A 14,511-nucleotide genomic window follows, 5' to 3' on the forward strand; every position below is an offset into this window, starting at 1 on the left:
CACAGAGACAAGCCTCAAACCTTCTGGCACAAAGTCATTTGGAGTGATGAAACCAAAACTGAACTTTTTGGCCACAACCATAAACACTTCATTGGGAGAGGAGTCAACAAGGCCTGTGATGAAAGGTCCACCATTGCACCTGTGAAACACGGAGGTGGATCGCTGATGTTTAGGGGATGTGTGAGCTACAAAGGCACAGGACATTTAGTCAGAATTGACGGTAAGAATGCGGTAAGTTGTCAAAAAATACTGGAGGAACATTTGCCCTCATCGGCCAGGAAGCTGCGCATTGGACATACTTTGACATTCTTACATGACAATGATCTGAAACCCAAGACCAAGTTGACCTGTTGTTGGCTACAGCCAAATAAAGCGAAGTTTCTGGAGTGACCATGTCTCCTGACCTCAATATCACTGATCCACTCTGGTGAGACCTCAAATGTGCAGTTCATGCAAGACAACCCAAGAATTTACAGGAACTGGAGGCTTTTTGCCAGGAAGAATTTTTCAGCTTTACCATCTGAGACGATAAAGAGCCTCATCCACAACTACCACAAAAGACTTCAAGCTGTCATTGATGTTAAAGGGGGCAATACACGCTATTAAGAACTGGGATATGTAAACTTTTGATCAGGGTTATTTGGGTAGTTTGTGTTGTCATTATGATTTAAAAAGAGTAAACACAGTTGCTTGACAATAAATGGCTTCAGCCAACATCTAACCATGAGTGAAAGAAAAGTTTTCATCATCATATTCATTCATATTCTCTGAGAAATGGTTAAGAATTCATAAATTCTGCCAGGGTAAGTAAACTTATGAGCACAGCTGTATTCATAATCCATTAACCAAAACACTTTCCGCAAGTTTTACACAACCATAGCTTCTCATCTGTGTGAATCATTTCATGTTTCACTGAAACACTTCACCAGAGTGAACTCTTTCATGGGATATTAAAGTCCCCAACTGAGTGAAACACTTTCCACATGTTTTACAGGAATATGGCTTCTCACCTGTGTGAATTCTTTCATGGACAGTCAAATTGGAATTCAGAACAAAACTCTTTCCACATGTTTTACACAAATATGGCTTCTCACCTGTGTGAAATCTTTCATGGACTATCAAATACGAACCATCACTAAAACACTTTCCACATGTTTTACAGGAATATGGCTTCTCACCTGTGTGAATCCTTTCATGCTTTACCAAACTTGAACCGTCGCTAAAGGACTTTCCACATGTTATACAGGAATATGGCTTCTCGCCTGTGTGAATTCTTTCATGTTTCACCAAACCTGAAGCACTCGTACAACACTTACCACATGTTTTACAGGAATATGGCTTCTCACCTGTGTGAATTCTTTCATGTGTTGCCAAACCTGAAGCACGTGTAAAACACTTACCACATGTTTTACAGGAATACGGCTTATCACCAGTGTGAATTCTTTCATGCGTTACCAAACCTGAACCACACGTAAAACACTTTCCACATATTTTACAGGAATATGGTTTCTCGCCGGTGTGAATTCTTTCATGTGTTACCAAATATGAACCATCCCTAAAACACTTTCCACATATTTTACAGGAATATGGCTTCTCACCAGTATGAATTCTTTCATGTTTTACCAAATCTGAAGCACGAGTAAAACACTTTCCACATTTTTTGCAAGAAAAGGGTTTCTCTCCTGTGTGGATTCTCATATGTATAATGAGTTCAGCCTGACAAGCAAACCTTGTTCCACAAGTGTCACATAATAAAGGCTTTTTACCTGTGTGACATATTTCCACTATGTTCTTGTTATGTCTCTTGCGTGGCTTTGACTCTGCACTTCTATTAGACACAGAGTCAACATGGTGACTTCCTGTCTGATCTTGACTCTGAGCTACAGGAGAGCTGTGAGAGAGGAGCTGGTGGTCACTGTCTGGTTCTGGTTCCATGTCCTCATTATCAAGAGTCAACATTAATACTTCAGCCTCCCGTTTCACTTCAAGCTGTTCTCCCTCATGACTGGTGCAGGTTTCCTCCTGCTCCTCTTTAATCTGTAATGACTCTGGTTCCTCTTGCTCAGCGAGAACCTCCTCCTCTTTACAGACACAGAGACACAAATGAATAAGTTACAACACAGAGAAGAATAAGCACTGTCAAATATAAACCTATAGAACACAAACACGAATAATGCTCAAGACAGTCAAGATAGTCTAAACCTTGTGCTTCCTCATATTGGAGTCCCAAGTTTATGTACAAAGTTTGGTTTTGATACGTGAAAGCGTTCCTGATATATGACCAAACGTTTGATTTTGTCTGGCTGTGACGGGCAAATGCTTCCGAATATCAAAAATCCTTCTGGTAACTTTTGTGAGGCTTGGTCCAATGATCATGTAAGTTTCATGAATTTCGGACAAAATTTGTGACCTGTGAAAGTTTAGTTTCGCTTTCTATTCAATCCAATATGGCACACACTACACTGGTTCCGACCAGACATTCCAGAGTTGGACCGTTGGAGATATCTCAAAAGGTCTAGGAGCAGGAGCTGAACAAAAATCTGTCTGACAGGAATAAGAAAACTTGAGAAGGACAATAGTGTACTGCCTTTCAGCAAGCACACTAATACATAAATGAATACATAAATACATAATTACATATATACATACATACAGACAGTGGTATGCAAAAGTTTGGGCACCCCTGTAAATTTTCATTATTTTCCTTTGTAAATCATTGGTTGTTTGAAAAAGAAATGTCAGTGAAATATATCAAATAGGAGACAAACAAAGTGATATTTTAGAAGTGAAATAAAGTTTATATGATGTACAGAAAGTGTGCAAGAATTGTTTAAACAAAATAAGGGAAGGGGCACAAGTTTAGGTACCACAAAAGAAACATTTTGTGCATCCTCCCTTTGCAGAAATAACAGCATCTAAACGCTTCCTATAGCTTCTAATTAGAGTCTGGATTCTGGCAGAAGGTATTTTGGACCATTCTTCTTTACAAAACATCTCCAGTTCAGTCAGGTTTGATGGTTTCTGAGCATGGACAGTCTGCTTTAAATCACACCACAAATGTTCAATAATATTCAGGTCTGTGGACTGAGATGGTCATTCCAGAATGTGTATTTGTTCCTCTGCATGAATGCTTTCATAGATTTTGAGCACTGTTTGGGGTCGTTGTCTTGTTGAAAGACAAGTGCTTTGTCACTGATTCCTGGACATTGTTCTCCAGAATCTGCTGATATTGCGTGGAATCCATGTGACCCTCAACTTTAACAAGATTCCCAGTCCCTGCACTGGCCACACAGACCCACAGCATGATGATGGAACCACCACCAAATTTCACTGTAGGTAGCAAGTGTTTTTCTTGGAATGCTGTGTTCTTTTTCCACCATGCATAACGTCCCTTGTTTTGCCCAAATAACTCTATTTTAGTTTCATCAGTCCACAGCACCTTGTTCCAAAATGAAGCCGTCTTGTCCAAATGTGCTTAATCATACCTCAAGTGACTCTGTTTGTGACGGGTGCAGAGAAAAGGCTTTATCTGCATTACTCTTCCATACAGCATCGCCTTGTGTAAAGTGCGCTGAATAGTTGAACGATGCACAGTGACACCATCTGCAGTAAGATGATGTAGGTCTTTGGAGCTGGTCTGTGAGTTGACTGTTCTCACCATCCTTGGCCTCTGCTTATCTGACATTTTTCTTGGTCTGTCACTTCATGCCTTAACTAGAACTGTTCCTGTGGTCTTACAATTCCTCACAATGTCCCTCACAGTTGAAACGTTTGATGAACATTTATAAACTTTTGCATACCACTGTACATACATACTGGACTCACTATTAGAAAAGCTGACTGGGTACAGCACCAGTGGGGCTCCAGCTGTCGAGCTTACACTCTACATTAACTGTGACTGACACATTATATAGGGTCCTATGAAATCTGTTTTATTTTTTTCCCAATTCCGTTTTTTTTTCCATTTTTAATTTTTTTGAATTCCGTTTAAAGTTTTTTTTAATTAATTTTTTTTACCTTTTATACTTACTTTACCACCATATAATGTGTGCTTATATTGTGTTTTTGTGTCAGTGAATAAAATGCCCACTGAAATACAACTTTCTTCTTAAATCCACTAACTTCTCAATTGTTCAATTGTTTTCACTTAAGTTAAATTCTTATTAAGTAAATGCCAGTGAATCTTAAAACAAGCCATGCAATGCTGGTCACATTTAAAAGTAAAAAATAATGAACATAAATAAAAAAGTGGTAGTGCCCCCTCATCTGGTGCAGACAGATCTGCGCACCGCCCCTGCTCTGTACTGTTCTCCCTCTCCTGCGTCGTCCCCTTCTCCGACTGGATTGTTTCTCTACACACAATATTACCTACAACTCTGCAATTAAGGGAATAACAGATGCATCAGATGAGCCGATGTATTTAGTTAACTGTTCAAAGAGAGAATGTTCTCTGCTGTGAAGTGAAAGTCGCGGGGAGTTCATAAGTTTGCGCAAAGAGACTTTCCAGCATTTAATAGGCGATGTTCCAGTTTACTCGCCGTGTTTCGGCCTCCGAATTATCGTTAGATTCCTAAATATAACATCTTTATTGACAATAACAATATAACCGTAATAATGGCGTATTTGATGGTGTGACTTGAGTTTCAATCGGCACCTGGACAAGAGGATGCTCGCCGGTTACATGCGAGCGCAGCGCACTTGTTCCGCGGTTTAGACAAATCTGTGGTGTATAAAAAAAAGTGTATATAAAGTAAATAAACAAGCAACACGCACTGCGGGAAACCCTGGCCGGGAGAATGTTTGTGGGGAGATGCACGGGTGGTGCCACGAATGAGCGTTCCCCGGAACATTTCACCAGACAAACGTTCCTTCTCCTCACGATGACAACATTTCAGTCACATTATGTCAATTTCCGTGATATTCCGCGTTTAACATTGTTTTTATTAGTCAATTCCGCGATTCCGTTAACGCGAAAATCACAGGGCCCTAATTATAATCATGAAAAAATCTTTGGTTGATTTTTTAATCAGATCTAGACTTGGTGAAAAACAAACCAGTGGGGTTCTAGCTGTTGAACTTACACTCTACAATAACTGTGACTGACACATTATAATTATGAAAACATATCTTTGGTTCATTTCTTAATCAGATCTAGTCTTAGTGAAAAACAAACTTGGTTTGGGGAAGATCAAAGTAAAACAGAAGCCACATCCTGGCTGTACAGACCTGTCCTCTGTAACGTTATTACAGGTCCCCAGTTCATATGGAGTCTGTGCTGAAGATCCACATCTTCCATGATGTTTTCTTCCACTCTGTGACTTCCTGTGTGATTGTAATCACATGTCTGGTGGTCACTGTCTGGTTCTGGTTTCATGTCCTCATTATCAAGAGTCAACATTAAAGTATCAGCCTCCTGTTTCACTTCAAGCTCTTCTCCCTCATGACTGATGCAGGTTTCCTCCTGCTCCTCTTTAATCTGTAGTGACTCTGGTTCCTCTTGGTCCAGACTGGAGTTCCTCTCCTGGTTCCAGAGCTGCTGCTCAGTGAGAACCTCCTCCTCTTTACAGACATGCTGCTGTGGAAGCTCTACAGACACAAAGACACACAAACAAAGTTAGTTTAAGATTGGATGGTTCTTGGTTTATTTAGTACAACTGCAAAATTGAACCTGTAGCCTCTTCTTCCCTGAACCTCTTTTTGGAGTCCCTGCTCAAAAATGACATGCCCAAACCGGTACCGGGGGCAACCGTGAAGAAGAGGTTAAAAAAGGCTAATTCAGTCAACTCCTTACTCAAGTCCAGATGGTATTGAACTGAATTTGGTCAACCAATAAAACTCTTCATTTAAACTACCATTATAGTCCAGCAGGTGGAGCATTGCGAGTTCCTTGGGAACAGTGCTGGACCAGTGTGACGTTCAAAGTTCATATGAACTTTATAAAGTTTAGAGAATTTAGAAAATCCATACTTATAATCAGTTTAAACATTGTGTCCTGGTTTGAGACAGAGTTCTCCAAAGCAGTAGAGGATTAAGCTGTAAATAAACCCAACTGTTCCATCACCATAGCAACACAGCTCAGTGTTCACTGTGCAAAGCTAAACAGCTAAAGCATTGGTTCTCAAAGTGCGGCCCGCAATGAATTACAGTTGATAGTTTTAATCCAGGAGGTACTAAGCTTGTTAAATGTTTATTGGACATTACTGGATACAGACCAATAGGTATAAACTGTACAACTGCAATCGGGTCATTAAAATGATTACAAATGGGATTTCTTTCTGTTTTTTTTCTCTTAGGCGGCCCTCAGTCCAACGTTGGGTTCCTAAATTGGCCCTCGGGTATCAAAACTTTGAGAACCCCTGATTTTAAGTGACTTTGTCCCTGTTGGTAAAACATATCTTCATCTATATGGACGAGTGCTTCAGCATCTGCTTACTTCCTCTGCAGACAACACTTTACATTTAGCTTCTATTGTTCCATGTTTTTCATTCTACTGTATGATGATTGTTAACTTTACATTTTTGCCTTTTCGTTGAAATATGGAGATAAAAGGTTTCTGCCCAAAAGCAATGTCCAATATGTATTGACCTACATTCATTTGTTAAAAGACTGCACTTCTTTTTTCTTTTTACTAAAACCAACGAAAAAAAGACTAGAGTTTCCATCAACTATAACTGGACTAAAACTATCACATATGGAAATGACTAAAATTGGACGAAAACGAATAAGCATTTTAGTCCAAAAGACAAGACTAAATCTAAAATGGCTGCCAAAAACAACACTGATTCTACGGCTCTATGTATGTAGAAAACACGGTGAAATAAGTCCGATATGAGTCACATTGACTTGTTAGTATTTATAAAGACCATTGTGGATTTACAGACCTATTTGCTGTAACTTTAGTCGAGGTTCGGAAACGATCTCCACAAGTTTGCGCTGACGATCCAACTCTTCCTCGAACTCGACGACGGTTCTTTCGGTGTTTCTGAATATCTCTTCAGCGGCAACAGTTGGTCGCTCGGTGATGAAATCTCCGAAATACTGAAGCGAAGACATCGCTGCTTCGTTAACAACATGAATATTTTACCCGCGACACATGAACACACCACCGTCTTCACATGCAGAGTACGGAGCTAACGCTGCTAGCGCTGTGTTTGTTTACTTCCGCTTTGTGATGTCTACTTCCGCTGCTGGATAATTCACCTAAAAGCTGTTTGCCAACCGCCATAAAACAAGTAGAAGAAGTAGTCCGTCTCGTATAGCAGTCCGACTGGAAACACGCTGTGTCTTCAGAGCGTATATGTTAGCGGTTTGCCCGGAACTCTGTGGATAATAAAACTAACCACGCAGCGTTTTTATTTGTTTGTATGTTTAATTTGTTTGTTTGTTAATGGACGGAGTTCCATGTCTTCGCGTGTCTCAGTGTCACACACAGCAGTTCAGGTAATCCGCCATTAAATCATTTTGAGTTAACGTAGCTGCTAGTTAGCACAGGTTAGCCCTGTCAGTTCTGCAACCTCCTCGAGTTTTACACACTTTAAACTAACTCTTAGGCTTTTTGCTCGAGCTGAATGTCTCTTACTCTCTTACTGATTGTTTTTATTCCATGTCTATTTACACTGATCTTAAACATCTACTTTTATTGAGTTCACTTTCCCATCATCTTGTTTTATGTGTGCATTGTATTCGCTGTGATTTATATCCGTGATAAACTTTGCTTGTATTTTTCATCATAAAATGTGTGTGTTTGACAGGGAATGTCTGCAGTCTCGAGGAGCTCTGGATCTGAGTTTGCACCTGCTGAAAGAACCAGACAACGGCACCGTCCTCTTGCCCATTCTGTCATCCTCTCTGTCACAGCTCGATCTGCACTCTTTCAGAGACACGCTGCCTTCAGACAGTGCTTGTGAAATAGTTTGGAGTCGGGTAATTAATCACAGCAGAATTAAGTACTGTTCACAACAGGTAGTTTACATTTTTAATGCGTCTCCTCTTGTCTGTGCTGTTTTTCCACAGTCTCCTCTGCAGTCAAAGAAAGAGAGAGGAAAGACGCGACATGGCTGTAAACTTGAAACAATCCTCCAGGAGCTGTTGGAGTCTGGTGGCGACAGATGGACGGAGGAGTTGAGGAAGGACCTTCCTCGCAGCTTCCAGAAGCACGGAGACCTTGTTCTGCTGGGAGACGACTGTTTCTCCCTGCCACTGTGGAAGACTTTGGGTACAGTTTCTGCTTAAGCCCAATTTATACTCCTGCGTAGGTTACGGAGACCCCTCTACGTCACTGGAGAGCCTGTCGGAGAGTCTCTCCGTCGTCTCCGGCTGCACACAATATTTTTTAAGTGTCCGTCGCTCCGTCAAGGGACAACAGAGACGGCAATTCCTGCGATTGGTCCTCAGGATTGGCCGAGATAACGCTGCTCTGTGCCGGCCACTGTGCGCACCGAGCGTCCACAGAGGTGGAGCTGATCACCGCCGACAACGTCGCTGCCAAACTATAAATACGTCATATCTCAGTACACAAACCACATTGTGTAGCGACCCCTACTGATCGGGCGGGAAATTGCAGTACGATCTAGCACTACGACGGAGCACTATGAAGGCTCAAAGGGGTCTCCATGGTTACGCAAAGTATACAAGTATAATGTGGCCTTTAATGTCCTTACATTTCATAAAATGTTAAAAAATGTTAATCAGTGTTTGTCAAACCTGGAAATGACAATGTTCTCCAATGTCTCGTTTTGTCTACAAACAAAAATGATTGAGTTTTAATGATTTCTTTGTTATGTGGAGCAAAGAAACAAAGAAAAAATTCACATTTAAGAAGCTAAAACAATCAGAATTCTGGTTTTAATCATGAAAAAAGCTGAAAACCGAATTTCAAAATAGTTGACGATTAATTTAGCAAACGATTAATCGTATGTATGAGGCATCAAATTAAGAGAGTTCCCAATAAAGCACCCTCTGAGTGTATTTTACAAAATAAATGATTGATCAGGATATTTGTTTCCCATATTCAGATGTTCAACAGCTGTGGAGTGCCGTGGCCAAAGGTCTCGGTGCGAAGCGTTTGGCAAAGATGAGTCGAATATCCAGGGATGGATTTCGATCTCCTGTGGTGAAGATGCTTCGAGGAGAACACAGCTGGGTCAAACACTCGGATAATGGTGTCACGTAAGTGTCACTAATCATTTATTTTCTTACACACAGGGTTAAATAAAACCTGTCTGAAACGCACAATCTCTCCCTCACCTTTGTTTCAGGTATGAGTTTGATGTCACCAAATGTATGTTTTCAGCTGGAAACATAACAGAGAAGCTCCGGGTGGCTGGTTTTAACTGCACAGGAGAGACGGTGGTGGATCTATATGCAGGTAGAAAAACTGGGTCTTGTATCATGACTTTTTAAAATAAGTCACTACCGTCAATAATTTGGGCTCACCTATACAATCTTTGTTGTGTTTTCCATTAAAAGTCACACTTTTATTCATCGAAAGAGTTGCAAAATGAATAGAAACTTTAGTCAAGACATTGACAAGATTAGAAATAATGATTTTTTAGAACCAGCAAAACTGTTTTCAGCTGTGCTAACATCATTGCACAAGGGTTTTCAAGGGTTTTCTAATCATCCAATAGCCTTCTAACGCGATCAGCAAACACAATGTACCATTAGAACAGTGGAAATGGGCCTCTATACACCTATGTACATATTCCATTAAAAACCAGACGTTTGCAGCTAGAATAGTCGTTTACCACATTAACAATGTATAGAGTGTATTTATGATTCATTTAATGTTAGATTCATTATATTCAAAAAAGAGCTTTTCCTTCAAAAATAAGGATATTTCTAAAAATGACCCCAAACTTTTGAACAGTAGTGTAAATGAATACAGTGGCAGAGGGGAAAAAAATATCTATATTTTGCCTTTAACCCACCTTTTAATTCATCAATATTCTATATTTTATCACATAAATGACATCATTTGATCTATGACTTGATGGACAGGTATCGGGTACTTCACTCTGCCGTACCTGGTGCATGCGAGGGCCGGCCACGTTCACGCCTGCGAGTGGAACCCTGCCGCTGTCGAGGCCTTACAGAAGAACCTGGAGGCAAACGCAGTGTCTGACCGCTGCACGGTGCACAGAGGAGACAACCGACAAGTAATGCATTCTCATACTCGTGCTATGTGCTGTAAACTTGCTTTGCTACATGTGTTGTTTACATTCAACAAGATGAGTTGTGACTTCCTTCCAGCAGCTGATCTCTACACTGCAATACATGGACAAACGTGCTCACTTGTTCCCTCTAGTGGTTGAGATTAGCACCTGAAATTAATTTTTGACTCATCCAGAGTGATCCTTTTAGAGCTGAAACGATTCTTTGCTCCACATAACAAAGAAATCATTAAAACTGAAAACTTTTTATTTATATTTGTGTGTGTGTGTGTGTGTATATATATATATATATATATATATATATATATATATATATATATATAATGAATATATATATATATAAACTTTTTTTTTTTACGAAGAACCTCCATCAACTTGTTGAATACTTGGAAATGTGTGTATGTGTACATATATTAATTATTATTATTATTATTTTAAATTATATATATAAATACAATAAATAATTAATATATATAAAAAAATATTTTTTACCAAGAATTACCATCATCTTATGTCATTACTTTTTATTAAAACATTTTAGGTATATATATATGTGTGTGTATATATATATTAAATAAAAATAAAAGTAATAATTAATATATGTATACATTTTTTTCTTAAGAACTACCATCAACTTATGTCATTACCTTTTCCTTAAAAGAAAAACATTTATATGTTTAATTAATTAATACTTATTATTTTAATACAAATAAAATAAATAATAAATAACTTTTTTTTAATAAATATATGATAAAAAAGAAAATAAATTGAGTTAACAGTACTGACTTGATCTTGTTTTCCCAGCTCCAGCTGAGTGACATGGCAGACCGGGTGAATCTGGGTCTCATACCGAGCTCTGAGGACGGCTGGTCTGTCGCTTGTCGCCTGCTGAAGAAAACGACTGGCGGCGTTTTGCACATTCACCAGAACGTCACGTCACCGTTAGCGAACACAGATGATGATGATGATGATGGTGGTGGTGGTGATGTCACTCGGAGGAGGATTCCTGGGAAGAAAGCCGACAGAGCGGTGTGGCAGAGCTGGGCTGACGACACAGCAAAACGCATCGCTTCTCTGTTAAAGGACGTGAGCGCTGCAGCGTGGACGACAAACATCCAGCACGTAGAGCACGTCAAATCGTACGCACCTCGCGTTCACCACGTTGTGCTGGATTTGGAGTGCAGGCCTCTGTGAGCTGAGGAGACGAACACAGATACAGAGAGGACTTTTTTAAACACTGTAAACAAACTTTCTCTCGTCATTTTGTCAGTTCGTGAAATCTCTCTCTACTAATTTTCTTGCTTTTTAAAAAAAAAAAAAAAAAAGGTGATATAATGCACTACTGTTCAAAAGTTTGGAGTCTATTACAAATGTCCTCATTTCTGAAGAAAAAGCAAATGATTTTTTCTATAAATATAACATGAAATGAATCAGAAATACACTGTATACATTGTTAATGCAGTAAACGACTAAGCGTCTCCATTGTAGACCCTCATTTTCTCTGGTGTGGCATTAATTTGATAAACTCATTTCATTTTATGTTAATGTTTAGAATTAAACATTAAGACGTAACGTGCTGCATCAGGTACAGGAACACTCAGGATCATTGTTAAACTGTCACTGTTGTAAAGAGAAGGTGAAAACCGTATAAAAGCAGAGTCTTTTAATTGATTGACCCACTTTTCTCTGTTAACCTATAGACACTTTATGATTGAACATAACACAAAACTGGAGCGATAAGTATGTTTTCATACAAAGAGAACAGTCGTGAGCACGTGAAGTCATGTGATGCGACTGCGATGACTGATCTTGGGGCCAAATAAGGGAAAGTCTTCAGGTTGAATTAGTGTTCGTCCTTCCGTCAATAATCTACAGTGAAGAGCAGAGAAAACCTTCAGTCGACTCAGTCGGTGGATTAACATTCTGCTTTTTCTTCATATGACAGAGTTACTGCACGTGTGTGGATTTACTCAGATCTGATCCAAACTATTTACATTCTGTAATCGGTAGATATCAATATTATCTTGATAAGGTCGCCCCCTGGTGGCCAACTGTCACTTGTGTCATGTGTCTTGTGTTGGCCTCACTCTGCAAACTTGAAGATTATATCCATTTTTGTGTCAAATCTATAGATTCATAAACACCCCTGTATGTAATATATACATATATACATACATACATATATATATATTATATTCTGTATATATACATATATATATATATTATATGTAAATATATATATGTCTATATATATACGACCATTCAAAAGTTTGGGGTCACTTAAAAATGTCCTTATTTTTTAAGGAAAAGCATAAAAATGAATCATAAACACACTCTAAACATTGTTAATGTGGTAAACAACTATTCTAGCTGCAAACGTCTGGTTTTTAATGGAATATGTACATATGTGTATAGAGGCACATTTACACTGTTCTAATGGTACATTGTGTTTGATAATGGTGTTAGAAGACTATTGATGATTAGAAAACTCTGGAAAACCCTTGTGCAATGATGTTAGCACAGTTGAAAACTGTTTTGCTGGTTCTTTGATGATTATTTCTAATCTTGTCAATGTCTTGACTATATTTTCTATTCATTTTGCAACTCTTTTGATGAATAAAAGTCTGACTTTTAATAACACAACACAAATTGTATAGGTGACCCCCAAACACATATATATATGTATATATATATATATATATATATATATACATATATATCTATATATGTGTGACCTTTGTCATTAGGCTCTGCTGCTTTTAGGTACAAATTTCACGGAGGCAGTTGGATGGAGCACTGGACTGGTTTATTGCTGCAACATGGGACAAACACACAACCAGTCTGCTGTTAATACACATGACGTTTACTGTCGCTCGAACTACAGCGCATCATTCGACTTCTGATCGTATAGTGGCATCATTTGCAAATTACAGTTCACTAATCTCACATCAACACATCAATCACCTGCCAAGCTCCGTTTTTTGCATTTACATATTAAAACACACACACAACAACATTACACACTCAAAAGTGCAAATAACATACCTGCAACATGGGACAAACACACAACCAGTCTGCTGTTAATACACATGACGTTTACTGTCGCTCGAACTATAAAAAAAAGAGGAGTTCCGTGTTAGTATACTCAAATTACGCACACTCTGTACTGTTCATAGCTAGCTTAAACACTGTTCGCACGTGTCGGTAGCTAACCTACACACTCTTTGCACATTCTTACAATAATTAGTCACAAAGCAATAAAACCACAGGTTTTAGCAGCGTTTCATTAGACAAGCATCTCATACAGTAAATGCCGATTGATTTTATATGTCAGGTGAAGCATAAATTACACGTACAACGGAGTTTTATGTCCGAGCGAACAGAACGACAACTTACCTACAGCGCATCATTCGACTTCTGAGCACCAAACAAGATGCGCAGCACTAAGTGCGGCACAGCCTTCCGCTGTAGATTTTCAAAATAAAATGACATTGGTTGTGGTCCCAAGTTTGACAGGAATTTACAATAAAGACAAGACATTATTACACCGTTACATATGTATATATATATATACACACATATACATTATACATACACACATATATATATATATACACACACATATATATATATATGTATGTGTGTATCTATAGTCAAGTTTTCCCGCTGCTCAGAAGAACCATGGTTTGATGGTTCTTGGACTGTTTCGTTGGTCTAATGTTGCACATGTTTCTCTCCTGTGGTAAATAGAGCAGAGAGGAATTACGCACCTGTCATGGAAACAGTGGAGAGAGAAGATCCTTCTCTTCTGCCTGTTAGCTGCAAACTTTCCTTATCTTCCGGTGTTTGACTCAGTCCTGCACTCAACACACACACACACACACACATATACGCGCGCACGCGCGCGCACACACACACAGACACACTAAAGTCAACAGAGACGAGGAGAGAGGCAACAACGAGACCAAAGTTAGACGCGATCACACGGTTGTTATGATCACAGCAGACGAAAGGTGAGAGACTTTATCTCATGTGTTCACCTGTGTGTGTGTGTGTGTGTGTGTGTTTGTGTGTGTCGGTGTGTGTGTGTTTTAAGCGTTTTTGTTGCGTTTTCTGTCAGGAATACCGCGCCGTTGCCGCAGTGACGTGAAGAAGAAGAAGCGCGTACGTACGCGGCGAGTCGACAGTTAACGACAGGTGTGTGTGTGTGTGTGTGTGTGTGTTTTAAATGTCGTCAACGGTGAATAAAAGTGTGAGTTTACCTCTCATATGTAAATCGACTCATCGTGGAGTCACGTTCATTTATCCGCTGGTAACGTAACGTTGTTAAAGCTCGTTC

General features: G+C 39.2%; 2 protein-coding genes across 2 annotated transcripts in view; one reads left to right on the forward strand and one right to left on the reverse strand.

The window, feature by feature from the left end:
* LOC310928732 (uncharacterized protein) overlaps positions 1-7,053 on the reverse strand; it is a gene marked incomplete at both ends in the record, with an annotated part of 31,594 nt that extends 24,541 nt beyond the window's left edge. Inside the window, 5 exons of the mRNA XM_083891372.1 lie at positions 21-185; positions 1,347-1,376; positions 1,497-2,081; positions 5,227-5,586; positions 6,882-7,053. Of these exons, the coding sequence (XP_083747498.1) occupies positions 21-185; positions 1,347-1,376; positions 1,497-2,081; positions 5,227-5,586; positions 6,882-7,053 (1,312 nt within the window). The remainder of the gene's footprint in view (positions 1-20; positions 186-1,346; positions 1,377-1,496; positions 2,082-5,226; positions 5,587-6,881) is intronic.
* Positions 7,054-7,299: 246 nt separating this feature from the next.
* Positions 7,300-11,366, forward strand: trmt12 (tRNA methyltransferase 12 homolog; the record flags this gene model as incomplete). Its single annotated transcript, XM_083891544.1, has 7 exons — positions 7,300-7,440; positions 7,752-7,923; positions 8,014-8,215; positions 9,015-9,168; positions 9,258-9,367; positions 10,000-10,157; positions 10,977-11,366. Exons 1-7 carry the CDS (start codon positions 7,388-7,390, stop codon positions 11,364-11,366), a joined length of 1,239 nt encoding a protein of 412 aa, XP_083747670.1. The 5' UTR covers positions 7,300-7,387.
* Between the last annotated feature and the right edge of the window lie 3,145 nt (positions 11,367-14,511).

The sequence above is a fragment of the Microchirus variegatus genome (genome assembly GCF_963457635.1).
Source record: "Microchirus variegatus genome assembly, chromosome: 6".
Taxonomy (NCBI): domain Eukaryota; kingdom Metazoa; phylum Chordata; class Actinopteri; order Pleuronectiformes; family Soleidae; genus Microchirus; species Microchirus variegatus.